The 27,579-nt window shown below is 33.8% G+C and overlaps 2 protein-coding genes across 18 annotated transcripts in view; one reads left to right on the top strand and one right to left on the bottom strand.

Annotated features, from left to right (window-relative positions):
• The window catches only part of LOC106881314 (uncharacterized), a 116,615-nt gene extending 108,960 nt beyond the window's left edge, over nt 1–7,655 (top strand). For 5 of the 6 annotated variants that reach the window (XR_016241765.1, XR_016241764.1, XR_016241763.1 and 2 more), the window contains 2 exons: nt 690–794; nt 5,923–7,655. The gene's annotated coding sequence lies outside the window, so the exon portion shown is untranslated. Of the gene's footprint in view, nt 1–689; nt 2,374–5,922 lie in introns of all 6 variants that reach the window. The other variant, XR_016241761.1, reaches the window with a different exon arrangement.
• The window catches only part of LOC106881312 (arfaptin-2), an 88,438-nt gene continuing 66,921 nt past the window's right edge, over nt 6,063–27,579 (bottom strand). For all 12 annotated transcript variants that reach the window (XM_089351800.1, XM_089351805.1, XM_089351798.1 and 9 more), the window contains 4 exons: nt 14,751–15,161; nt 14,469–14,562; nt 13,225–13,399; nt 6,063–11,408 (listed from right to left, as the gene is read on the bottom strand). In XM_089351800.1, the coding sequence (XP_089207926.1) occupies nt 11,256–11,408; nt 13,225–13,399; nt 14,469–14,562; nt 14,751–15,161 (833 nt within the window). In that variant the 3' untranslated portion in view covers nt 6,063–11,255. The remainder of the gene's footprint in view (nt 11,409–13,224; nt 13,400–14,468; nt 14,563–14,750; nt 15,162–27,579) is intronic.

Raw genomic sequence — 27,579 nt, 5'->3', positions numbered from 1 at the left:
GTTAATTATATTTTCGGTTTGACATGATTCATCAGTCATCCAGAATCAGTTCGCTCTCACCCTCTTCACAGTGGCATTTGTATAAATGTAAATGTTATGCTTTCAAAGGTTTTGCAATTTTAATAATGTTACTAACATATTGATATGTATGTACGTAACCGATAAACTTCCCCTTCTGTCAGCTTTCTTAATTTAATTTAGTCAAAAAGGCATACATTAAATTCACTGCATGTATGTGTTGGATGTATGTGTATTCGTGCAGCTGAAACTTCTAAAAGAACCAAATATTTTCAAAGAGATTTTTCGCAATTATATGAAATGTGCGATCTTTCACTTTGTATATAGTTATCGTTTGTTTGTCCACTACCACCACAAGACTGAAATCCTTGTTTCACTGTTCTACTTCATGTTCCTTTATCGAACGTTTTTTCCAGTTTTTCCTTTTTTTCATTCACTCCCGTTGTCACTTTATTTCTCTTTCCTCTCAATACCTTACTAATTCAAATCCTTTTCCATTCTTCTCTCTCTTCCATACTTTTCCCATTTCCTTATTTTTCTCTTGCTTTGTCCCATACTTCTCTATCCTTTATTATTGTCTTTCCTTTCTTTTTATCTCTACTTCTTTCCATCTCTAGTACTATCAGTAGTTTTCACTCCACTGCTTCCTTTCTGCTTGTTTTTCCTCCAAGAAATGAAATAAACAGTTTTAACAGAAAACTAGATCGGAGTCTCCTGCTGGTATGTGCACCATCAGCTGCAATCAACGTATCAGCTCATTCTAATTAATTTAAGTGGTAAGTCAAATTTCATGGAAGTTCAAATTATGATTACGCCCACAATTTAGTCTTCCTTTTTGTGAGCTGTTTGTTGCAAATGATATTTCTATCACTAATGTCACCAGAAAAAGCAGCTTAATATATGCATACATTTTGATCGGGTAAACGAATAGGATTCACTTCAATTCAATAGATTCCATCATGTCTGCAAAGCTTCTAGACGCTTGCAGAAAGGCTTTTCTGGTGTTGTTAAAACGCAGATGTCTTATGGTGCATGTGATGCATTCAATAGGAGTTTACTTTGCTTGGAAGACAACCAATGCACCAAAACGGTTTCCAAGACTATTTATCAAAGAGACGCAAAGAAGTGAAGATGTCAGTTCGTGTTACTGAAGAAGCACACCAAAGTATAGGGGGCGTTGAAACCTTGTATTTCAACCGTATGAGACTGACAATAGATAGATAGTTTCCTACTACCATTCCCTAAAGTGGAGGCGCAATGGCTCAGTGGTTAAGGCAGCGGACTCGCGGTCATAGGATCACAGTTTCGATTCCCCGACCGGGCGTTGTGAGCGAAAACACCTAAAGTTCCACAAGGTTCCGGCAGGTGATGGTGGCGAACCCAGCTGTACTCTTTCTCTCACTCTTTCTTCCTGTATTTTAAAGGGCCAACCTTGTCACACTCTGTGTCACGCTGAATATCCCCGAGAACTACATTAAGGGTACGTGTCTGTGGAGTGCTCAACCACTCGCACGTTAATTTCACGAGCTGGCTGTTCCGTTGATCGGATCAACTGGAACCCTCGACGTCGTAAGCGACGGAGTGCCAACAACAACAACCATTCCTAACTAAAACATTTAATGCATTCATCAATTAACTTCAGTAATTCAATGAAGCCCATTAAATGTCTGCAAATATCATCAAGGTATCTAACACTGCGATATTTACTCTGTCACAGCAACACATCATGGTGAAGTTATCCAAGTTATTTAGCTAAAATATACTGTGAATAAAGGTTTTTTTTCTTAAGTAAATCCCATATTTTTCATAATTTGTTAGATAAGTTAATTTTTCAAAAAAAAAAAAAGAAACAAAAATGCTTTGCTCAAAATGTTATACTATCGTTTTCTTTTAACTTGTTTTTAGTTATTAGACTATGGCCATGCAGGAGCACTACCTTGAAGGATTTAGTCAAACAAATGCATTCCAGTATATTTTTCTTTTTTAAGTTTGGAACTTATTCCATCAGTCTCTTTTGCTGAATTGTTGTATGACAGGAATGTAAACAAACATTGATTTTAAAGCAGCAATGGGGGCACATGCACACACCTACAAATGAAAGGCTTCTCTCAGTTTCCTTCAATCAGATTCAATCACAAGACATTGGACAGCCCAGAGTTATTGTAGCAGACACTTGCCCAAGATGTTACACAGTGGGATTGAACCAGAAACTGCATAGTTCCAAAGGAAGCTTCAACACACAGCCATGCTTGCACCTATATAAAAACTTGTCTTTATGCAGGAAATCAAAGAATTAAAAATATATAAATACAAATGGCAAGTTAACCTAAAGAAATTAACCAAAAAAGAAAAATAGTAAGCTATATCTTCTTTAGTGGAAGAAGAAAAATCTAATTCCCACATTTATGTAAATAAACATTAACCCTTTTGATACCAATCTGTCTGAAACTGCCATTGGTCCTTTGACACAAGTTTTTTATTTTAAAGTAAGACCTTCCATCAAAATTTCAAGTTCATTTCTGTTTCAAACACCAGCATAATAACAGCAATGCTATTTTGATAATTTTTTCATTATTCTCATTATTAATTGAAATAAATGAAGAGTATTTCAACAGAAATATGGTAACAAAAGGGTTAATTTCTATCTGCACAACTCTTCAAGGAATAGTTCTCAAATCGTCAACTCTTGGCACTAACCAACATGAGACCACCATAATTGTACGCTAAACACTTCCTGATCTAAATTATAATCATCCATCAAAATTTCATGCTAATTTAGGTACTAAACACCAGCTTCATCATCATTGTTTAACGTCCACCTTCCATGCTGGCATGGGTTGGAGGGTTCGACAGGAGCTGGCCAGACAGGACCCTGCACCAGACTTCTGTTTTGGCAGGGTTTTTACAGTTGGATGTCCTTTCTAACACCAACCAGCCAGCAGAGTGGTGTGAGTACTTTTTTATGTGGCACAAGCACAGGCAAGGTTTTTACAGCTGGATGCTCTTCCAAGTGAAGACAACAGACATCTTAAAGCACAGTAAAACAAACTAATATGATGACAGCTTGTGAAGAGATTATAGTTTATATTTTGAAAGGATCTTGCAAAGATACTTTTCTACCAATGGAACCTGCTTGCAATTAAATACAGGTGAGCTGTATATTCTAGCTTGGCCATACAAATGGTCGATTAGCTCATTTCCTCTTGTATGAAAAGCTATCAGCATTGAAAGAAGTTCATAGGCACAAATATGGCTGTATGGTTAAGTCACACCCCAACCATGTGATATCAGGTTCAGTTCCACTGCATGGTACCTTGGGAAAGTGTCTTCTACTATAGCCCCAGGCAGACAAAACCCATTATATATGTGCGTGCGTGCGTGCATATGCTCATTTTTTTTTTTTTTTTTTTTTTTTTTACATATACGATGGCCCATCAAAGGTGATGATGGTATCAATCCAAGAGATTATCCTTCTCTGCCTCCAGTACATTGTTTCTCATTGGAGCAGATATGGGTGACAAGACCAATACAAGATAAGCAGATCTTATGGCACTGAGGGTACTGAAAGTGAATCCGATCAACAACCGCAAGGGTTTGATGACATCTCTTCCTCTCTTCATGCAATCTCCTGCATTCATTTTCAAAGCTTTGTCCCACCATCACATATGGACTCCCATACCTTCCAATTAACAGCCAGGGCCTCCAACCAATTGGGATAGGGATTACATGAGATGATCATGAAAACAAAGTTCAAAGTTCTGGATGTCCATAAAACTTACTTCCAGTCTTGATCTCACTGAAGAGTACCAGTTACCCACCATCCAAATAACATGGCCAGCTCAGCAGAAAAGACAATGAAGAATGCAGGTTTCAAAAGTGGAGATCCCAGGCCTTAGAAAGATTTCCGTATGAAGTAACATGTCCAGCCATGTGAGACTGGAGTCATCTGGTGCTGATAAACAGTCCAGCACTCAGGCGCATACAGAAGAGTGGATAAAGGGACAGCTTGATAAACAGAGATTCTTGTACTTGCTCTTGAAAGATGCAGAGACCAAGCTGATCTGACATCATCAAGGAGCCCTACATATATTATTGAATATGTTACATCTCTGTAACTTGTATTTTTATCATCTGGATTATGAAAGTATACTAGTGAAATGTTCCTATGAAGACCTCAATGAAATGCAAATATAACAGGTCAAACACAATGATTTGAGACAGAGTAAAAAAATTGTACAATACAATAGAAATCAGTTGCCCAGAAAAGATTATTAATATAAGGTGAGAAAGAAAGAAAAAGAAAACATCTGATGAGAAATATGCAGTTACTCTACCAAGACAATAGCTTCCGATTTACACCTATAACACTATGCAACGTAATTTTTGTCCTTGGATAGCAAATGTTACTTCTTATTTGCTTACCTCTAGAAAGTATGAAAAATGGTTATTTCCTTCAAACTTTGCTTTCATTGCATTTATTCAAACCCCAAAGAATCCCTTTCAAAACATGGCTGTGATGCTTCCCCACTACTTCTGCTCGTGATCAAAGATGCACATACTGTCAACCACTAAGGGACATGCTCAAGTTGTTATGGTCAAGCGACTGACAAGCAGATTTGTGGTTCTGAGCAGAATATTTGCTATAACGATATTTCTGCCTCAGCAACTCAGTGTTGAATCTATTGGAAATGTAATGGAAAGTAAGTCAGTTTTGAAACAGTTATCTCCAAGTCACAAAAGTACAGTTTGGAGGGAATAGTTGTCATTTCCTTTGATTTCTACATAGAAGCAAATTGGAAATAACACTTACTGACCAGGTCAGGGGAAAAAAAAAAAAAAAAAAAATTGTTATACAGTTTAATTATTAGGGTGGTTGGATCTGTAACAAACTGCTTCAGTACCAATTTTCAGGAGCTAGCCTGCACAAAAAAAAAAAACATAAAGGACGCTGTTAATTAGAAAATTACACCTACTGGCTATTAAAATAAGTGTGAAAATATGTAAAACATGCCAGAAGCTTAGCATATAATAAGTGTATATACAGACACATGTGGACATGCAGATATATGTATATGTAAATGTGTATAAGTGTAAAACATACAGATCTACAGATGCAATGTCATCTATACTTGCATATTAGTATACATATATCCATATACATATGTGTGTATGTGAATATGGGGTTGGGTATGTGTGCATATATATATATATATATATATATATATATATATATATATATATATATATATATATATATATCAGTTTGATTTAAATCTAAAATTTGTAGTTTGCTTTCCAAAGCTCATGTACGGATATTGGCTAACAAATACTATTTATACAGCAAGGTTGATCATATCATTGCTTAGATATTTGGAATTTTGTAATATTTGTTGAATTACTACTGGTGAATTGATATTGAAATATGCAAGTTATTCAATCCATTTTTTATTATTCATATATATATATATATATATGCTGTGCGTGAGAAGACTCAGCAAGCCAAGTGAGATCATAACCCGTGGCCTTTGCCAGGGGTGTAGCCAGCCTACTTATGCATACCTTTCCTTCATTGGACACATATAGGTACACATGTACAAATACCTAGTTGATATTCTCCAAATTCTAAAAAGGCCTTGTCGCTGAGTTAGATCCTGGCTCTCCATCCTTTGCTGAGAAATTTGAAAAATAAACTAGTACACCTACACACATCATGATATATATATATATATATATATATATATATATATATATATATATATTTGACATAATATTTTAAAAATCACAGAAATGATTAATCTTGCCTAAACATGGGTTCAAGTAATCTCGTTAGCAACATTTTCAACATTCATAATCTGATTTATCAACAGTTTCAGTATGATAGCTATATTGTTTTTTTTATTGCAGTGTTATATAACCGATTAACCTGAATGAAGCAGATGAAGTGTTTTAACTGAGGATTCAAAGAGCTACACTTGAACCCATTACACCGTTCCAGTCCCTTAATTATTCATCCACCAAACAACAACAAATAAATAAATAAGCAATTCTCAAGATAAACGAATATTTTTATTTTAATACTTTCAATTATTTTCTGCAATGATTCCTTTATGGAGAGAGAGAGAGAGAGAGAAAGAGAGAGAGAGTGAGAAAGAGAGAAAGAGAGAGAGAGAGAGAGAGAGAGAGAGAGAGAGAATAATATTTTTCATAGTTTGGTTTCTCCTAAGACTTTGAACTTCAAGGACAAATTGTTTCAGGCTGATAGACGCAACAATATTTTATGAATTAAAAGAGTTATGTGTATGTGTGTGTGTGTGTGTTTGCCTGTATTGATAGAAAGTGGATTAACCAACTAACAGGAATAAGACAACAACTTCCTTTCCCTCCACTACTCTAGTGTGCTCCTTGGGGCAATTTATGGCTTCTCTCTATTTAAGTCACTTAGGTATATAGATCTCCTACCACTCAAGTTGAATCACTATGTTTAAGCATGGGCAGATACCTAGTGCTGGTATCAACACCAACTATATACCCTGGAGAAAGAGTAGACCTTGTTCAGAATATTAAATGTTAGACGAATACAATGTAAATGTTCTGGTAACATCATACACAGCATGTGCATCTCCACAGCCAAACACTTAGGCACTAAGATAAGGTGATGGTTATGGCAAAAAGCTGGTGGAGACTGCTTCCTGTCTGAACAATCTGAAATGCTTGCAGTTTAATATCAGTTATGAATCTGCAGAGTATTAAGTGAAACAGCAGTAGATGACAAACTTGCGTTTAAACAGAAGCACTACAGATGGGAGGCACAAATGCTTCTCTTCCAGAATTTGCAAAGCATCAACAAATTTCCACTAGTAACAGATCTGTCATGTATGCAGTTCAATTGCCAAGCTGAAAGCTGGGCTTCCAAGAATAGGTTCTTGAAAATGCTGCAGTCAGTGGCAAAGTTCTTGTTAGGAAATGAAGAAGGGAAAGGAAGAAGAGATATAAAAATAAGAAAGAGAAAATTCACCAATGACTTAACTATCATCATCGATGGAGACAATTGTTTGTTACATCCATTGTTTGCAATGCTAGCATGAGTGGAATGTTTATTGTTAGAACGTTTTTTTTTAATGGATGTCCTTCCTAGTTCTAACATCTTCGTTATGAAATCTGAGAGTAGGTGGAGCATGTTGTCAGTTAGGTAAACTGAGGCAAGCAGAGTTATGTCCTTCAACAAAAGACAATATAATGCTTGAGAGTGTTCAGGTCGTTAGAGAATACATCATACATCTTTTAACAGCTTCTTTGCTTTTCCCTCTTTTGTAATAACTGCAGCAAATACTCTTATCTAGATGGAAACTGAAATATTAGTCTTAGAGAAAAAAAAAAAACCCTTCAAGAAACTAATTTTTTTAAAAAAAAACAAAAGATGTTTGAAAAATATGATATGCAAAGATGTATGCGACTTATAAATACATAAACAAATGTACATAAGCGTAACAAATGCATCCACACACGCTAACATACAAATATTTTTATACAGATATTCATTGAAAAGAAACTATTTTCAAGAGAATGGGAACCGGGTTATTTTGAATGTCAATAAAACAATATTTCTAACAATAAAGTCCCTAAAAAAAAAAAAAAAAGAAAGACAAAAATCGTTTCTATGTGATTTTTGTGCAGTACCCAATTCAAGACCCCGATTCATTGCTGAGGACCTTTTCTCACATTCTGTAAATGTCTCTTTAAATCATATTCATACTCATCAATTACCAATCATTTTCCCCCTCTTACAAAATTATCTGTAATCAACCAACTAACTTTAAAAAATACTGACAAGAGATGAATTTAAAATATATTCATGTGTATATATACACACTCTTAGGTGTGTGCATGTTTATATATATATATATATATATATATATATATACATATATACATATATACATATATATATATATATACAAGATAGTTATAGATATGTATTTATAATTTAGAAAGAATAATAAAATTTTCCCTTAGTATTTAAGTCCAAGTTAAAACCCAGATTTTCAACAAATCTTAGATACCTGTTGAAAGAAACAAAACCCATCACAGATTCTAATATATATATATATATATATATATATATATTGGGGAGATAGGTATGAGCATAAATTATTCTGGCCAAAGACATTTTGTGAAAGAAAGTGAGAGTGTATGCATACATACATTTAGGAAAATATATACTGGTATGTCTATGGATCATATTCATGAGCACTACTTTGCTGGCAAACATGTATGTATTCATAAGTATTCATGTAAAATTATGCTATGTACATGTAATTATGAGAACATGAGTGATTATGCACATCATATGTGGATGTCGTTGGATTTGTGTAACTAACCAAAGTTTATCTGTAAATAAAAGAAAAAAAGTATCGCTAGTATAAGTCTTTTTTTTTTTACACTAGCTCCTTACCGAACAAACTTATTTGTATACTGAATGCCGAATCTTTAAGTTTACCCTCTAACAACTGTACATTCGATATTCTTAAATTGACTACCAATCACTTGTTACTATTGGATCCTCAGTTTATAGTCACTATAAAAGTAACAGTTAAATATTTCATGCAGCAAATAGAAATTTCTTACAAAAGTAGATCTCAAATTATAAAAGAAAAATATTGTTTTTTATCTCTGAGTTTAAAGATGTCCAGAGACCTATTTTGGCAATGAGACTTCATGAGGGCAACTTTCTTTTTTTTTGTTTTTGTTTGCTCTCTTTCAACAGTTAAGAGAATAAAGAAAATACACTCAAAAATAAAAAACACTTATAAAAAAAGACTAACTTTTTTTTTAAGAATAAGATAACTTTTTTTTAAAGGATACCATAGCATTTGCTCTGGAGACAAATAACAGATACATCAAGTTTTTATTGTGTTGTAAGTTGTTGATGCTGCTGTAGTTAGTAATGACATTGTTGTAGGTCTTATAATTACAAGGATTGTACAAGATGTTCCTTTTTTATTTGGTATTTTTTCATACTCCAGAAGAAAAAAAATAAATAAAATGTAATTTACATAATTTAAAAACCAAAATTAATAATTGAAAGTCATATAATTAAAAAAAAAAAGGTGAGAGAGAGAGAGCTCAAATCAAATATAAATTGTAAGTATATGACGATTGGTAATGTAATGAAACAATCTGAATTGATTGATTACTAAAATGTAATAATAAACAACATAGAAAGTCATTTTAATTTTCTAATAATAAACTAATTTCTGTCCCCTCACAAAAGTATGTGTGATGAAAAAAAAAAGGAAAATAAAGTAACTGTAAAAATTAATGCTTAGATAATTGGAAGAAAACAAAAGTTCCACTTTGGTGGAAGATGAAGTGATCCAAAAAGAGGAAGAAAAAAACCAAAGTGAGGAAAGAAAAGAAAGAAAGAAAGAAAAAAAATTGGAATATCAGCTTAATACAGTCTTAAATGAAAGTTCAACATAGTGTGGCGGTGGCAGGGGAAGGATGAATATTTACAGAGAAATATAGAAGGATTTCCAATATTTTCTTTTAAATTACTGATGACCTTTCCCAATAGAAGGCCAAAGAGTGGAGTATAAAGAGGATTTATAGGGGGAGGGTAAAATGGTGCAGGGAAAATCCAGCTCAATCCATAGAAGTATTTTTTTTTAATGTTTTATATATATATATATATATTTTTTTTTTAATTTGGTTCTCCCCAAGTAAAGAGTTAAACAAGGCAAGCAGGCCAAATGAAAGTGGGATCCATACAGCTTGTGTTCATGTTGCCAAATCTCAAAGGTTCTGAACAATGGACTGGCTTTTCGTGATGAACAGAGAAGCAAAGACCTTTATCCTGGTTACTGCTAACTGCACAAACAATACTGTCCATGTGATAACACTGAACCCATTGTAATTCTGCATACTGTGCAGATATGCCATACTTGTACACATACTACTTACAAACCAACCGATAATATGACATGTAACAAGAAATATATGACAAAGAAATAAAAATAATAAAACACTAAAACATCTTCCTAATGTTTCAAGCAATTGTGCATCTGACTCCCTAACAATATGGCAATAAGCTACTACAACTCACAGGATATATATTGCCATTATTATAATGCTGTAGAAAACCTTCATTACTATAATACTTTAGAAAACCTTCTAATCCATTACAAATATAGTAATGAGAAGTGAAATTATATCAGGCAACATCTATTGAATTCAAGAGAACTGTTACTAAGAGATAACATACAGAAATAATGATGCCTGAGTACAAGAACTGTAGCTGTGAGTGGAGAGAGAGGGGGGATAGTGTGTGTGTGTGTGTGTGTGTGTGCGCACGTGTGCATGCAATTGCAAGCAAGCATATACAAATGTGTATGCAAGCTTGCACCATAGGCAATTCTATTAATACCCACCATTGTGAGATCCTATCCAAGTTCTAACCGTCAGATGTTTTTTTTTTGATTTTTGTTTTTTTTGTAAAAAAAAAACATTCTAAATGAGGTTGGATACCTCACAATGATAGATACTAGTAGAGCAGCCGCTAAGTTTGCTGTAAGTATTTAATGAAATATCTTGGTGAAATAAAGTAGTACTATCAAAATAGCAGAAACACATTATATTGTCTAATTTGAGAAGATGGAATGGCAGGAAATGTTATTGAACAAATAACAAGGTCACCTGGCAAGAAAACTATACGTGGTTTGCATCCCTATCAATGGATCTATCGCACTTCTCTATTTCAAATATCTTATAATGTCTGATATCACATGAAAACAACTCAGTTTTGAATAGACTTAATTTTGGAATAAAGACTTATCTAGTAAATACCAATATAAAAGTAGTAAAAATTATTCTCCACAAAGGCAGTTTTCTATAATATGTGTTGGTAAGTAAGAGTGTATACAAGCGGATGTGTCATGTACTGGGATAGACAACATGCACCTTTTATAAGTGCTGATTTGCTCTTACCATCCGTCTCTGAAGGTTTGTGTTGGCATGCATGTACATGGGCTCCAAAATTTTCACTTTAGCTGGTAGAGTGCACATCTGTTCAACATCAATTTTCAATGTACATATAATGGTGTGTATGTTTGTGTGTTTGTGTGAATGCATATGTATGTGTGTGTGTGTAAGTAATTCTAAGAACATCTCTGTGTATATTCGTATGTAGGTGCTTTGGCCTGCAAGGTGCATGGTTCCTCAAAGTCACAAAATGAAGTTGACTACTGTTCAATCCAAGATGGCTTTGAAGAATTGGCTGTTTTCAATTTAATGTTGAACTGCTTCAATGTTGCATCCAAAGCTGTCTCATTCCCACTGAAGTATGCCGACACCGCATTGTGGAACAAAAGAAGTTGCTTGTGCATGACTTTCACCTGAAACAGAAATGAAAATACGACCATTATAACTAATAACAATAACAACAACAACAATAATCTCAAGTTTCAGGGAGGACATTCGGTGAAAGCGACCAGATCTGTGGAGGACAAAGAATTGGATTCTTCACGAAGACAATGTCCCCTGTCACTAAGCTCTCCTCACTTGTGAACTTCTCGCCAAAAACAACATGGTGTCATTTCCGCAGCCACCCTATTTGCCGAATTTAGCACCTGCAGACTTAACTTATCAACCCCGAAAGGATGAAAGGCAAAGTCAAAAGGGAGAATTTGAACTCAGAACATAGTGACAGACAAAATACCGCTAAACGTTTTGCCTGGCGTGCTAATGACTCTGCCAGCTCAACACCTTCAATGATAATGATAATAATAATAATAATAATAATAATGGGTTCAAATGCAGAAACAAGGCCTGAAATTGTAAGGGAAGGGATTAGCTGATTAGACTGACCCCAGTACTTTAGTGGCACTTTGTTCATCAACCCAAAAAGATGATAAGCAATGTTGAATTTGGCAGGATTTGAACTCAGAACATAAAGAGCTGGAACAAGTTCCACAAGTCATTTCACCGAAAGCTCTAACAATTCTACCAATCCACTATCTATTTACTACTAATGAGCTGGCAGAATTGTAAGTGTGCCAGATGAAATGCTTAACAGTATTTCAACCATTGCTACATTCTGAGTTCAAATTCTACTGAGGTCAACTTTATCTTTCATCCTTTCAGGGTCAATATAATAAGTACCAGCTGAACACTGGGGTCAATGTAATCGACTCATCCCCTCCCCAAAAATGCTGCCTTTCTGGAAAAATTTGAAATTATTATTATTATTAAGGCAACGAGCTGGCAGAATCGTTAGCATGCTGGGTGAAATGCTTGGTAGTATTTCATCAGTCACTACATTCTGAGTTCAAATTCTGCTGAGGTCGATTTTGCTTTCCATCCTTTCAGGGTCAATAAATTAAGTACCAGTTAAGTATTGGGGTTGATGTGATTGATTGTCTCCTTCCCCACAAAATCCAGGCTTTGTACATATAATAAAAAGGATTATTATTATTTAAAATTCAGCTTCCATGCTGATATGAGCTGGGCGGTTTGACAGGACCTGACAAGGTGGAGGACTGTGCCATGCACCGATGTCTACTTTGGTATGGTTTCTATGCCTGGATGCATTTATTAATGCCAATCACTTCACAGAGTGCACTGGGTGCTTTCTTTGTGGTACCCACACTTAATGGTGATTGCCTCATCATTGGTCAAATGTGGTCACAATAACTGAAGGAGAGCAAAAGTGAGAGAGCGAGCGGGCAATGAGCCAAGGTACAAAGCTAAGGGAGAGTAAATAAGAGGAGAAAATGAGGGAGTACAGCAGTGAACAGGGGAGGACGAAAGGGCTGAGAAAAAGGGAGGCAAAAAAGTTGAAAGGGAGATGGGGTGATTGTGTAAGGGGAGGTTAGGGCTATCCAACACTATAACAGGTGACTATAGAGAGAAGGAATGAGGGAAAAAGAATACTTTACTAGGATGGAGAGGAATCCTGAGAGAGAAGTGTGGAGGATCATGGGGTAAATTATAAATTGAAAATATGTAACTTGTTCTCTGTAAATATTTTCAGTATTAAATAAATTAATCAAATCGTCCAACCCATGCTAGCATGGAAAGCGGACGTTAAACGATGATGATGATGATGATGATTAATTCCTTGTGTCATTACTTTTGCACAAGTGCAACACGCTTAACTCAATTATTTTTTCATTTGAAATTTTTTTTTTGTGAATCAAACTGTTATCTTACCTTATTTTCTTCCAAAAAATTTAGCTTGATGGCTACATCAGCACGTAGAGATTCATATTTTTGTTTATGTTCTTCAAACTTGGTCTTGGCATCTTCAACTTTGGGTATAGAATTACTATCTCGTGGTCCCATTTGAGCAAACTCAAGGTCATTTCTATATGCATCATATTCCAGTCTGGAAAAAGAAAATCATACGTTAGATAAAAACAACTAACAATTCCAACACGAAACGATTTCGGTTTAAATATAACTATAATCAACAAAACAAACTAGTCAGGTTTGACTAGTTCTACAAATATCTACATTTACATATATTGCTAGAGAGTATGCATTTTAACGATGCTACCCATCCTATCATATAATCATAATGGAATAGCAAATTTAGAGTGAAGCCACTTTTCCAGTCCTGCAGTCTTGCTAATCTAAGGCATTGCAAATGTATTGCATGGAATTTAAGTAATCAATATGAACAGGTTCCTAGATTTTGCCACTTTATAACAAAATTATCAATTGTTCAAATTGCAGTAACATGTAAGCCAAAATTTTTAATTAACCCTTTTGATACCAACCTACCTGAGGCTGCCCTTAGATTTATGACACAAGCTTCCTGTTCTAAAACGATCTAAATTAAGACTTCCATCAAAATTTTATGCTAGTTTATATCCCAAACAATAATGACCAAATTATTTTACCAAATTCTTCATTTTTTTCAAAATGAATTGAAACAAAAGCAGTGTATTTCAACAGAATTAAGGTAACAAAAGACTCAACTAGTAAAGGTTCTGAAATGAAAACCCAAGTTTCTAAACTGGAAATTTTCTTTTTATGAATGACAGAAAAATGAACTTAATTTTACTAGAATCTTTCATTTACTAATTCCACAGTAAACCACCCTGCTCTAAAAACAACCCAGACAGTAAAGTCTGCTTGGAGTATATTGTAACTTTTTTAATGTTTACAATGATGAAGATTTTCTTCCCATAGGACACTCAAGAATTAACACTATAAACTAATAAAAGACATTTGTTAGTTACATAGCAATTAGTATTTTACAATTATGGATTATACTCACGGGCAGTTAGCAGTGAAAAGAAAACAATGAGCTGCACTCAACAACGACATGAAATATTGGCAAAGAAATTGAAAATCTTCAAATGTTACCTAGATTACAATAATTCAGTGCATTTCTAAAATAGAAAATAAATAAAATCTGAAAAGCAATAATAAGAACATCATGAACTAACCTAGCATTTTCATACTGTTTTATTGTAAGTAGAGTGTCTTCCATAGTTTTATTGCATAGTGTGTTCACAGAAGAAGTAAAAAAATTCATGGCACCTAGAAAGACGAGACAAAGATAAGAAGGCCATAGAAACAAGTCCATAAAACAATCCAGTCACTTCATAATAGTTTCCAGACAAAAAAAAAATTTAGAAGTAAACTCAAGCGTTAAACTACAATTTTAATTACATACCCTAAAACAAAAATATAAAATAACAGGAACAACAAGTTAATAATTTACTTACCCAATAGTACTTCACCATTTCTACTTAGTGTTCTCTGTGTTTCAGAATTGTAAGTAAATTCCTCCTGGAGATCTGGAGATTTTGCAGCTAACTCAGAGAAAGATTCTCCAAGAGCTTTTTGAGTTTGCACCACATAATAGAAATGATTGGTTAGAGAACGTGCCAGACGCAAAATGTTGCAATATTTGCGTTGTGTTTCACGCAAAGCTTCGATCTGAGTTTCCAACTCCAGATCTACAGTTCGCGAACCCTTGCCAAATTTTTCAGATAAAAGTTGACGAGTACATTTGTATGTATTCAAGCTCCATGAGCGAATTGTGTCAATCTTGGATACAGCAGTCTGAGTGACACTGCCTTTAGGTACGAAATCTCCATTGCTCTGAGGACTCGACAGTGGAATATTACTTGTGGCTGAAATAGATACAAATTGAAAATACACAACTTATATGGATAGATGAAGCTAAAAACAGCTATAAAGCATTTTAGTAACATCAGAGGCAACAGACATAATTATTATTTAATAGACATCAGTATAAACCAAACTTGTACAATTGCTACATTAGCTTCATTTATTTTTTTTTATTTTTTTACTTACCTTCAAGCACCACTTCAAAGAAAAAAGACATTTTTTTTAATAAAATAACATAAAAAGTTTCAGTTTAAATACAATTCATTTCTGATGTGGAAACTTTACATTTTGCAAAATAATTTTAGAATACATGCTGAGTAAATTATTCTATAGTCTCCAATGTCCAAAGTTTATAACAATTAAGCAAGTACTAAGTTATTTAATTAGGCAATAATTAAAAGCAAACAGAAAATTGATAAAATAAATGGTAGAATTAAGGATAGGGATTCAAAATGTCATAGATTAAACTAAAAATTTTAAAAGTAGTAAAACTAGAATTACTACCAACCAGACCAAAGTAACCTGATAATAATAACAGAGTGTAGACAACTGAAAGTAACTTTAATATGATATTGAAGTTTTATATTATTTACTTCTTGTGATTTGGAATTAATATTAACAATCGTAATATTAACTCAAATGTAAAGGTAGTGAGCTGACAGAATCATTAGCACCTGGGACAGAATGTTTTATGGCATTTCTACCAGCTTTATGTTCTGAGTACAAATTCTGCCAAAATTGGCTTTGCCTTTTATCCATTTGGAATTGATAAAATAAGTACCAGCTGAACACTGGGGTCAATGTAATCAACTACTACCCTACTTCCAAATTTCAGGTCCTGTGCCTATAGTAGAAAGAAACAATCTATTAATCCAACTGTAGCTTTAAGTTTCAAAACTCCTGAAAAGGACCCGTTATCAAAAACAATTTTTAAACATTTTTTATTTGCTTATTTATGCAAAAGTTTCAAGTTTTTAGGTGAGTCTTTGCTATTATTGCCAAAATATTCTACTTCTGAAGTGTACTTAGAAGTAACCACTCATTAGAAATTCGTCACTTTCTTAATTATACTTTACAGTACAACAGCAGTTGATACAAATCACTACTTTAAGCTACAATGTTGTCATACAGTTCAACAAAAATGTTCACAGATTAATGACATAAAAATAGACATCAACAAAATTAACCGCTTCGCTACATTTCTGAGTAGTTTATGGAAATCTAGCATATTCTGACTATATAAACAAAACATCCAAACATCACTAAGATAAAAAGCTTTAAGTCTAACATTTCTCAACTCTCTCCAATTCCTCTGAAAAAAAAAAGCTAGAAATTCACAAATCACAAACTGAGTTATCAGAATATTATAAAACACTGGGTTATCCACTTCAATGTAGACCTAATGCATTAACTTTAAAAAAAAAGGAGGGCAAAGACAAACAAGAGAACCTTTCGTCATATTATGAAATACAAGGTTTTATATTAAGAAACAAGAATCTCTTCATTATTTTATGCGTGTTGCTTCGTTCAAGAACTACAAACAACAAATTTTTACATAGCAATAAGTAAATATAAATGTAAGCATTTAAGTTGGGAAAGCCTTTAACATTTAAATAAGTTTTGAAAGGTTAAGAAATACAGAAAAGACAAATAGAGAGTATGTAACCATTTATCATTGGGAACAGTGGAAAATAATTTAGTTCTGAAAAATTCATTTCTCATCATACAAATATATATATACATACACACATATATATACAAACACACAAACATATACACACACACAGACATTTGTATATATCTTTTACTTGTTTCAGTCATTAGACTGTGGCCATGCTGGGGCACTGCCTTCAAGAGTTTCAGTTGTACAGATTGTTTATGGTGATCAAATGTATGTGCTGTACATTAGCTCACTTCCTCCATCAAATCACCATTACCCACACAGGTGCAAGTGTGCCACAAGTCGAAAATGATCATAGAGCAACGTGAGATGAAGTGTTTTGGCTCAAGAACACAATGCACTGCTTGATCTAAGAATTAAAACTATGATTTCATGATCAGAGTGCAACAATCTGACCACTAAGCCATGTGCCTAAACACATACATACACACATACATACATATATATATATATATATATATATATATATATAACACACACACACAGAGACAGGAAGACAATGTATACACACACACAAACACATATGTGTGTTGATCTAATATATTCCACTTTATGTTAGCTACCTTTTAAAAGCTAAGCAATTAGCTGTCTTATAAAGATATATTTTATAGCTGTCTGCCATTACTTCTATAGGATATATATATACGATTGTCTACCACAGCTTCTATAACTAAAGTATAGACCTATATTGTCAAAAGACAGAAAACATAAAAATCAAATTGTTTCTCTAGATTTCTTAAAATAATCTTATGGTAGACTCAGTGCTTTAGATATTTCTAGCATAAAATGTGAAGGTAATTTAAATACAAGACACTCCTTTCTTATTTTGCTGTTGTTGCTGTATCAAGACAGTTTATTAACTGTAAAAACCTTTTTTGGATTCTAATGGTTGTTTCTAGGATAATTCTAGCAGCTACGTAAGAATATTCAAAATTTATCACAAAAAATAAAAGACGGAGGATGATATTATGAACCTCGATACCACTTAGAAAAAAAAAATCTGCAGAACACAAACTTCAAAAGATGCTCGCAATGAATAAATGGAAGATCAGTTTAAAGTAATACACTAAACAATTACAGTTGGTGTTCTCCATTGCAGCTCACATGAATAGCTTCGTAGAGATTACACTTGATCAATACAGCAATCAATGGAAGCAAATCAGTTCTTTTTTTATTTCTTTTTATATAGAATTCAAAGTAAAGGAAAAGTAAATAATCAATGCTGCCCTTCTAAGTTTCTAAGTACAGACATTATTTTCTTTATTATGTCTGTATAAAACATATCTGGCTAATGAGCAGCACAGAACTACAACGTAAACATTTACCTAACTGTACTTGTTGAAACCAGAGAGAACCAATCACATCTTGTCGGGATTTCCTATATTTTCTGAATTTATATTTAAATGATCAGGTTCAATAATGCCATAGAGATGTGTATTTAACTAGATGGTATTTGTTTTAATTGTGGCAATTTTCATTATCAAGTTAAGTGACTGAAGACAGAGATAACATGCCAACCAGTTAACAGACTATGTATCTTAAATATTCCATCTTATTATCTTATAGTAAGATCCTTCTTCTGTGTCCAAGTGGAGATACATGAAATTATTGAAAATACGTAGCAGTCAGCCAGGGAAAATTAGCCAATGTTATGCTAGCAGTCTATCCAGGAGGAGATTTGTGTCATTTAAAACATTATAGAAACAGAAAATTGCAGGCCCATTTTATGCCCACCTTTCATGCTGGCAAGAGTTGAACTGGTCACCATAATTTAAGCTATTACAGGAAGGTCAGAGGATCATACATTTCAGTTTCAGCAGTATATTGTAGAGTATTAAAAGATTAAATATTTTGCATGAATTGAAGTTTTAGAAGAGGTTTAAATGAATACTACCATTAACAATAATGATTCCTTATAAAATGTTTAAAATGAAAAAAAAAAAAAGGAAAAGAAAATAACGAATCATATTTTACATCCACTTTTTAATGTTGGCATGGGTTGGACAGGTCACAACATTCATCAAGATCTCCATCTTACATACACAGAGAAAATCAGACAGGTTTGTAGTTGTGTGTCTTACAGTGTATACATGCCACCTGCACTAAATAGGTTATCCCATGCAAGAGAACTAGAGAATAAAGATGCCCCCTCTACACAGCATCAGTTCTTAATCAGAATCATTTTGACTTACCTCTCATCTTGTGAGGACTAAATGCTGCAGCTGCATTACTGTGCCAGCACCTGCACATCTAGCATCAAATTCAACCTCCCACTCACCATCACTCATGAATACAGCCCTGAGATACTGAAACTTCTCCATTTGTTTCAATGACATTCCACAGCAGAGTGCACTGGGGAGACTTCATTTAATTAATTATCTTTTACTTGTTTCATTGCCCCAGCATGGGGCATTGCCTTGAAGAGATTTTAGTAGAATGAATTGATCCCTGATATTTTTTCTATCAGGCCCTTTTGCTGAACCACTAATTTACAGGAATGTAAATACACCAACACCAATTGTCAAGAGGTGGCAAGGAGGGGGGGGGGACAAAGATACACACTCATATACAATGGGCTTTTTTCAGTTTCCATCTACCAAATCAACTTATAAGGTTTTGGTCAGCATGAAGCTATAGAAGACACTTGCCCAAGGTGCCCCATGCAATGAGATAGAACATGGAATCATGTGGTTGGAAAGCAAGCTTCTTACCACACAGAGAAGCCTGTGCCTATAATTAGTATATATTTATATAGAACACTGTAAATCAGAATACCTGAAGCATGTATAACAGATAAATCTACAGCTATCTACATTATACATGTTCCAGGTATTCTGCTATACACAGTCCTTACACACATGCACCCTCGTTTTGGGATCACTACTACTTTGTTATCTCCCCTTCTTCTTAACTCTCCTGTGTGACCCTTCTGTCCGGCATTCACCATGATAGATTGCTAACCACTACACACATTTTTTTTCTCTCCTTGTTTCTTTCTATGGAAGAGCGTAGGCTCGAAATGTTAAAGACTTTTTCAATTCCCGAGTGTTATACTAATACAGCTATTTGTTTTCTACACCACCTGTCTTCGTCTGTTATTTTTTTGTGAATTCTCCCTATATATATATATATATATATATATATATATATATATATATATATATATATATATATATAATTTAATTAACTATTCATCAAATATGTTACCTGCAAATCAGGAAGGCAATGCCTGTACTCTAATAAATTAAATGTAGTGGTTTAAATTTCTACTGCGCAGAGTTGTCTAAAGAATAAAGTGCATCTTCTCTAAAAAGATGACAAATAACTGTAAATTTATCTAGATCACATGTTTTCAGTTTTATAGATTTCTTCTAAATTTTTAACTTAAAATAATTTTATTTAACTTTCCATGTGAAGCACAACAGTTACTTTTAGCTTTCCATGCAAAGTGAGTAACTAAATTTTTTTTTATTTGATCTCCAGCACATGACAAAGCCAAAAAAATTTAGAATGGCTATTCTACATATTAACCCTTTTGGGACCATAGTTCAAATGAAATATATTGTGGTCAAATTAATTTTTTCAGTAATCAAAGAGTTTAGAGGATTTTCATTATTAATATTCATGTATAATTTTTAAAAAATGTTCTTACATAAAATTACGATATTCAATATTGATTTAAATATAATGACCAGTTTAAAAGTAAGTGACTTTGTACCACAGGAGAGACATTCTAGGGTGGGTTAGTATCAAAAGGGTTAAACAACAGTTTCAACTTGCATAATTTCCAGCTTTATTGATCAAAAGAATAAAGAAACAGCAACACTTGGTTAAATAGCATACACAAAAAACTCAAATAACAATTGACATTATCAGAGTGAAAAATTATGATTATTTAAATTTAACATGCATTTAGTTAAAAAAAAAAAGAAGATTAAAATGCTGATAAATTTAACATTTTCCAGAAATGTTTCTATGTATATTTGTGCACTAAAAAAAGGATTTTCTATCAAACAAAAGCTTGCAGCCTCTTGTATTTATGTGTATATATATATATAGGTATATTAAATAAACATGCATTCGCAGAAACACGCATCCAATTTCCAGGTCAATGCGAGTGAGAGAGAGAGAGAGAGAGAGAAGGAGGTGGTGGAGAAGTGTAGAAGAGAGAGATATTACACCCAAAAAGTAATAATGACCAAAGAGGAATAATCATCATGGCTGGTGACTTTAATGGATATATTGTGCAGCACTATGATAGCTAAACCAGAGAACATGATGGTTATGGACAGGAGGATGGATCGAGGCTTAGGTTTGGGACACAAATAACATAGCCATCTGCAAAGGAAATCAGCCAATCATTTAATCACCTACAAAACCAGGTGAACACATAAGCTGGAGAGACTTCATGCTCACCAAAAAACATAAAAGTTAGAGAGTTGCAAATGCTAAGTCTTTCACCAGAGCAAACTATGCCACTCGATAAAGATAAGAGCTAAGTAAACAATACACAAAGGTTCTTTCAGTTTTCACACCTTTCTTCTCCAAAAGGAAGCTGAAAGAACCCTCAATAGGTTTTGGGAGGTTCTAGGTGACATTTACGACAAAAAAGAGGAGATAAGGGCTTATAATGCAGAGGACAACTGGGAGTTTCTATCAGATAACCAAGTCAAAGATGTAATCAATGGTTGGAGCAATCAAACAAAAAGTGACATATTAGTGGAATAATATTATAGTTAGAACTATAAAGGCTAAGAGAGTCGCTCATAAAGACAAAGAAAATGGCAACAAAGAACAATATGCTGACAAGTTACAAGAATAGCTAATCACAGAGAGAAGCTAAAAAGAAGAGGTTTGCCAATGTTCTACAATGTGAGGATTAAAGGCATGATGTACCCCAGATTGCAAATCAGTATGTCAGAGTAATCCAGATGACAGAGATGAAATTATCCTCATCAATGATGATGAGAAAAGATTTCAAAACGTTACAACAGACTGCAAAATGTGGAGAATGTAGGGAAAAAGAGGGTCTATTCTATGCAGGCTGAACAGAGGGACCAACTTACATGACAGTTATATTGTTGAAATAGCCCATCACTCTTTAGCATCCAGATTACACTGTCAAATGTAATGCTTATTTATTCACATTGTTTTGAATCAAATCATGGATTATCTTGTAACTTTGAGATTTCGATAATGTGATTGTTTATTTTTACAATGATATTGTAGGGTAGGTGAGATAGGTTGGATCTGGCCAGTTTGAACATAAAACAGAATATTTTGGCTGGATATGACCGGTTTAAATGCAAAAGGGTTAAGGATATGAATGTAGGCAAAGCTACCAGACCACTTGCGATAGTAACTGAGATGCTGAAAATATCCAGGGAAGTGGAGCTCAAGCTAGTTACTTATATGGTCAACAAGGGAATATGGGGAGGGAGAAGTGTCATACCCAACGACTGGCACAGCTATATCATGGCCAACTTCTGTAAAAGCAAAGAGAAAATGGTCTAGAAAGAAGTCAACATAGAGTTATTAAATTGATGAACCAAGTTATGGAAGTACCAGAAAGAATTTTAGAACAAGTGATTAGAAAGAGAAAGCTTAGATGAGAGTTTATATTTGTGCCAAGTTAGAAGTGTCACTGATTCCTTCATCCTGTGGAGATAACTATGAGAGATATTCTTAACTATGAGTAAACCACTCTATTAAGCATTCACTGATCTGGAGAAGGACTTGGACAGGATACTGGCCGTCTTTAAGAAAACAAAATTTAGATGAGTGCTTTGTGAGCAGTGTGAAAGTTATGTCCAAAGATGTTAAGAGTTGGCAGTGTGCAGAAAGGTATCTACCAAGATTCAGTTCTCAGTCTATTCCTATTTACTACTGCTCTTTGAGCTATAAGAGAGGCATTTAAGACTGGGTTTTTTCCAGAGGAAATCTTGTGCACTAATGACCCAGTTCTCATAGCTGAATCTACAAAAGACTCAGGGAAGAAAATGTAGCAAAATTTAGAGACAAGAGGTCTTGAAGTAAACTTAGCAAAAACTGAAGCCTTGACAAGAAAGAAGACAGAACTTGGTTGTCATCAGGTAAGTGGTTATGCTGACTATGCAGGAAAAAAGAATAGGTAAGAACTCAGTGTATGTGATAAATATAAACTAAGGCTGCACAAAATGTAATGGGATCATAAACAGACTGGCAAAAACCCATTCTTCAAATGTGGCAAATGCACAGGAATAGTTAGCAGTAAAACCACCAATGAAATAAATTCTTTCTGATGTTCAGAAGGTTTCATTAAATTCATTTATTGTATTTGTTACTTAAGTGACTTGATTAACAGTGGAAGAATTGCTCCAATCAGAGTAAGATCAGAATGGGAAAAGGTCAGGAAGCCATTTCTTTCTACAAATGAAAGGTAGATTGTAGGCTGCTTGTGTATAAAATGCAGTGCTGCATGGAAGCAAGACATAGACATTCAAAACAGAGGATGTGGTGCAGAAGCTAGAAAGAAGAAATAAAGCAAGCAAACCCTTGGACTGTAATGTTAGTGTGCATAAAGGATGCAGCGCATGTGAGCTGAGAGAATTACTGAATACAAAGAAAAGTAGATTAGTGAAGAAGAGACTGGATTGGAAGGGACATGTAATGCATATGGATGGTAGATAGATAAAGAAATGTCAGGAGATCCAAATGGAAGAAACCTATGGAAGAGGAAAACTGAGGAAGATATGGGAAGAAGTGGAAAAAGCTAATCTAAGTAGGCTAATTCTCAGAAAGGAGATGACAAAGGAATGCAGCAAGTGGCAGATGGTTGAAAAAGACCCACCCGACTCATGGAGGAGGAGGACATTATGTTTACACACACACACACACACACACACACACACACACACACACACACACACACACACACACACACACACACACACACACACACACACACAGATTATAGAAGGCTATAGCTTGTACTTCCCTGTTCCTTGATGCCTATCTGGAAAAATGAACAAGAAACCATGCTAGACCCATCCTATCAGAGTTCCTATAATTCAACAATAACAGGCAAGGTTAAAAATGGAGGAGTTTTGACAGAGAGCAGATAATATCCCACTTTAAAGTAATTCTCAGTGAAAACAACGTTCTGAACAATTGTTTTTCTAAAGATCAAATGTAAGACTAGCTTTTTCCCCATTTATATTAAAGAGTTTAATAAATTACATGAACAAAAATTTAAATTGCTTCTATTAACAGTCACTGCATTTCTCTCCTGTCTGGAACATTTATCAGCTTGCAGCCAAAGTCACAACACAAAACCTCTCTCTTTCTCTCTCTCATTCCAAGACCACAAATCATTAAATTTCCCCCTCCTCACAGCAATTGAACTGATCAAACTCTTCCATATCTAGAACATTACTGTTTCTATATACATAAATATCCAAGAATGCATTAAAAAAAAGTAATAAAATTTCTCTTCTTTTTGTCTCTTCTAACACTACTACTACTACTACTACTAATCTTCTGAAACAGCACACTACGTACCACAACTACCTAAGTTCACCTGCCTCTTCTCCTCTTCCTCTTCTTATTACGGGTTCCATGTTACAACTTTGTTTAACCATACCCACAACCACCATAAAAGTCTGACTTTTGAAACTCCTTTTCCCTTCCCACCCAACCAAAATATCACTTTACAGAAGATAAAAGTTAAATATCAACTACATTAATCTCCCTAGCCTGGGATTATCTGCAGCAAACAATACTGACACTGCCCCTCTTCCTTTAATTGAATAAAATATATCTATTAGGTATGGATGGAATATGTGGATTGGAGCCAAAGTAGAGAGGATATGAAAAGGAGAGAGACAGGTACATCGTGTGTGTGTGTGTGTGCACGCATCCTGTGTGTTTTATAAAGGCAGTACAGTATAACCAAATTTACAAAGATTCAAGTTGAAGATGGTATAGTAACAGTTATGGAGATACAGAGAAGACAGCTCAACTGCTTATCAAGAAGATGTAATTATGTATGATGTAGTCAAGAAGGTGTTTTGTTTCTGGATGCTTATGAAAGTCAACAGCGCTTTAGTGAAGGATGTCTTTGTGTTCAATAAAGGATCAGCAGGTATCATGTTTTCTGGCATAGAAGTTGAATTTTTCACACCAAAATTTACAACTGAAAAACAGGTCAAGTTATACACCTAAACAACTTCGAAAGACCAAAAACTCCATGTGAAATGCAGCAGGATTTGGAAAGATAGTCACAATATTTGAATATTTGAACTACATGTTTACATTATATTCTATGTTGACTTGTATGCCAGAAAATACCGTACTCCAAATTTGAACATTCCCATACTAAAAAGGAAAAAATTATTGTTTATTAATCTTTCTATTTTTAGAACGGAAGGTCTCATCCAAAGTTATCAAGGATTGTAAAACTTAGTTTATGTGTCATGAATATGAAAAATGGGGTGTTGTTAGGGTGCTTTCTAGAGATATGTTGTGTATATTTTGCTCCTATTGAATGTGAATAGGTAGTTGAGTGCTCAGTGAAAGATGTTTTTGTGTTTCCATTCATGAAAGATATTCCAACTTGATAGAAAGGAGCTGAGATTTCACATAGATGAAGTTTGTGTGCTGAAAGAGCAGTAGGTGAATGAGGGGGGCATTATTATAAGAATATATGCCAAAAGGATTTATGCAGTGAGAAGGTCATAAATTAAAAATATAAGATATAATAGAATAAAAGATATGACCAAAATCTGAAGCTGGAACAGAACTTTAAAGCAATGAAATATTTAATACCATAAAAACCCATGTAATTTATGCACTTTTTTCCACAAAAATAAAAATAAACTCTAGGGGTTGTGTAAATTGCATGAGTAGATTGCTTCCAGGATTTTTTTGGAAATTTTTTTTGTTGCAAAATGATGTACAAAATGTAAACATTTGTACCGAAAGTTGACTCATTTAACGTCTGAATAGGTTTTTACAGAAAAAATAATAGCTTAAATATAATGAAGTTGACTTTTATTTATGCTGGACGGTATAATGCTTACTTATTCTGTATAAATTTACTAAAACTATTAAATAGTTAACTACTTTTTGAAGTCTGACGTTCATGCTGGTAAACACGGTTCAGGTCATATCTTACATTGCTTGGAGTTTCTACCTATCGCAATGGAGCATCATTGATATACATAGAGATATGGATATTCCTGACGGCAAAAAATATAATGATATGGATAATCTTGATTGTATGTTTTTATTTTTGTCTGTTTATTACTAGGCACAGTTTTAAGTATGTCAAATTGCTTACGCCAATTTTGAACATTGGCTTCATTAACATTAAAATGCCTTCTGGCAGCTCTATTGCCACATTCAAACGCATATTCAACACATTTAATTTCTCCTTTGCACTAAGCGGTTCATAAGTTCTGCCCATACTGACAATAATGGTAATGACAAACTTTTAAGTTCGCTTGACATTTTATAAGTGTGAAAGAGATTAAAAATTCACTACTCCCTATCAAAGGTTCCAACAAGAATAGGTGGAAAAGAATTCTGTTTACATAACCAGTCTGATCTGTCACCTTCCTCTGTCGGTTGAGTAAAGTGCCATCCAAGCTGATCTTTATTGGTAATTATACTTAAATTGCAACACCTGTGCGTATTAATCAGCCTTGTTTTTGTTGGTAATTCTTATCAACAACTTTTCCTGTGATCGTGATCTGAGAAGACTTACAACAGTATGCTAAAGATCAGACATAATTTCTTGTGGACAAGAAATGTAAAATAAAGTTTATTATAAACAATACAAACACATTGTAATTTAACAGCTTTCAATGTGATACCTGTTAAACAGAAATTATTTTTATTTAATAAAAATTTAACAAAAACTAATCATAAGTAAGTGAAATTATATGCTAAATACAACTAAATTGAAAACCATTTTTTTCCCTTGGCAATATTGACAATTCTGAAAACTTTGAGATGCGAATTTTACATGAGTAGAAGCTTTTTTTAACAAATTTTATCCTGAAAAATCATCTGTGCAAATTACACAGGTACACAAATTACATGGGTTTTTATGGTAATTAGGACAACATATAAGATTCAAAATTAAATAAAGCATTTTAGAAAACAAAAAATTTCCCTGGTCTTTTCTGCAAGCATTACACATTATATAGGCAAATAGGTAAGGACCATTCTTAAAGAGTCAAATTTATATTTTATTTTCAATTACATTCTTTCAATAGTTAATGAAATTCAACTTGATAATGTCTCTAGATTATAGACTTAGCAATTAGTACAATTAATAACTGCAAAAACTAAATATATATTCTATACTTTCTTTCATATGCATCTGTATATGCATGTTAACATACACATATATGATATTAACATATATGTGATATATACATATACAAAATAACAAAGGCATGTGTATGTCACAATGTAAAACATTTGTACTGCATGATGTATGTATTAGGTATACATGCAACCACATATGGGTGTGTCATTGCATGTGCACAAGAGTGTGTGTGTGTGTGCGTGTACAAAATAATCCCGACTTTAAAAAGTACAATTATCAAAGAGAGAGAGAGAGAGAGAGAAAGATTGAAAAAAAAAACGCAAAAGCAAAGGATGGCAGGTGAGGAGGGAGTGATTTCTTGTTTATCCCAATATAAAAACATAATTCTACAGAAAGTCTTTGGAATAAAAAGGATTTTTTTTTT

The sequence above is a fragment of the Octopus bimaculoides genome, chromosome 5 (genome assembly GCF_046866305.1).
Source record: "Octopus bimaculoides isolate indiv1 chromosome 5, ASM4686630v1, whole genome shotgun sequence".
NCBI lineage: Eukaryota > Metazoa > Mollusca > Cephalopoda > Octopoda > Octopodidae > Octopus > Octopus bimaculoides.
This window is presented reverse-complemented; position numbering and strand designations above follow the sequence as displayed.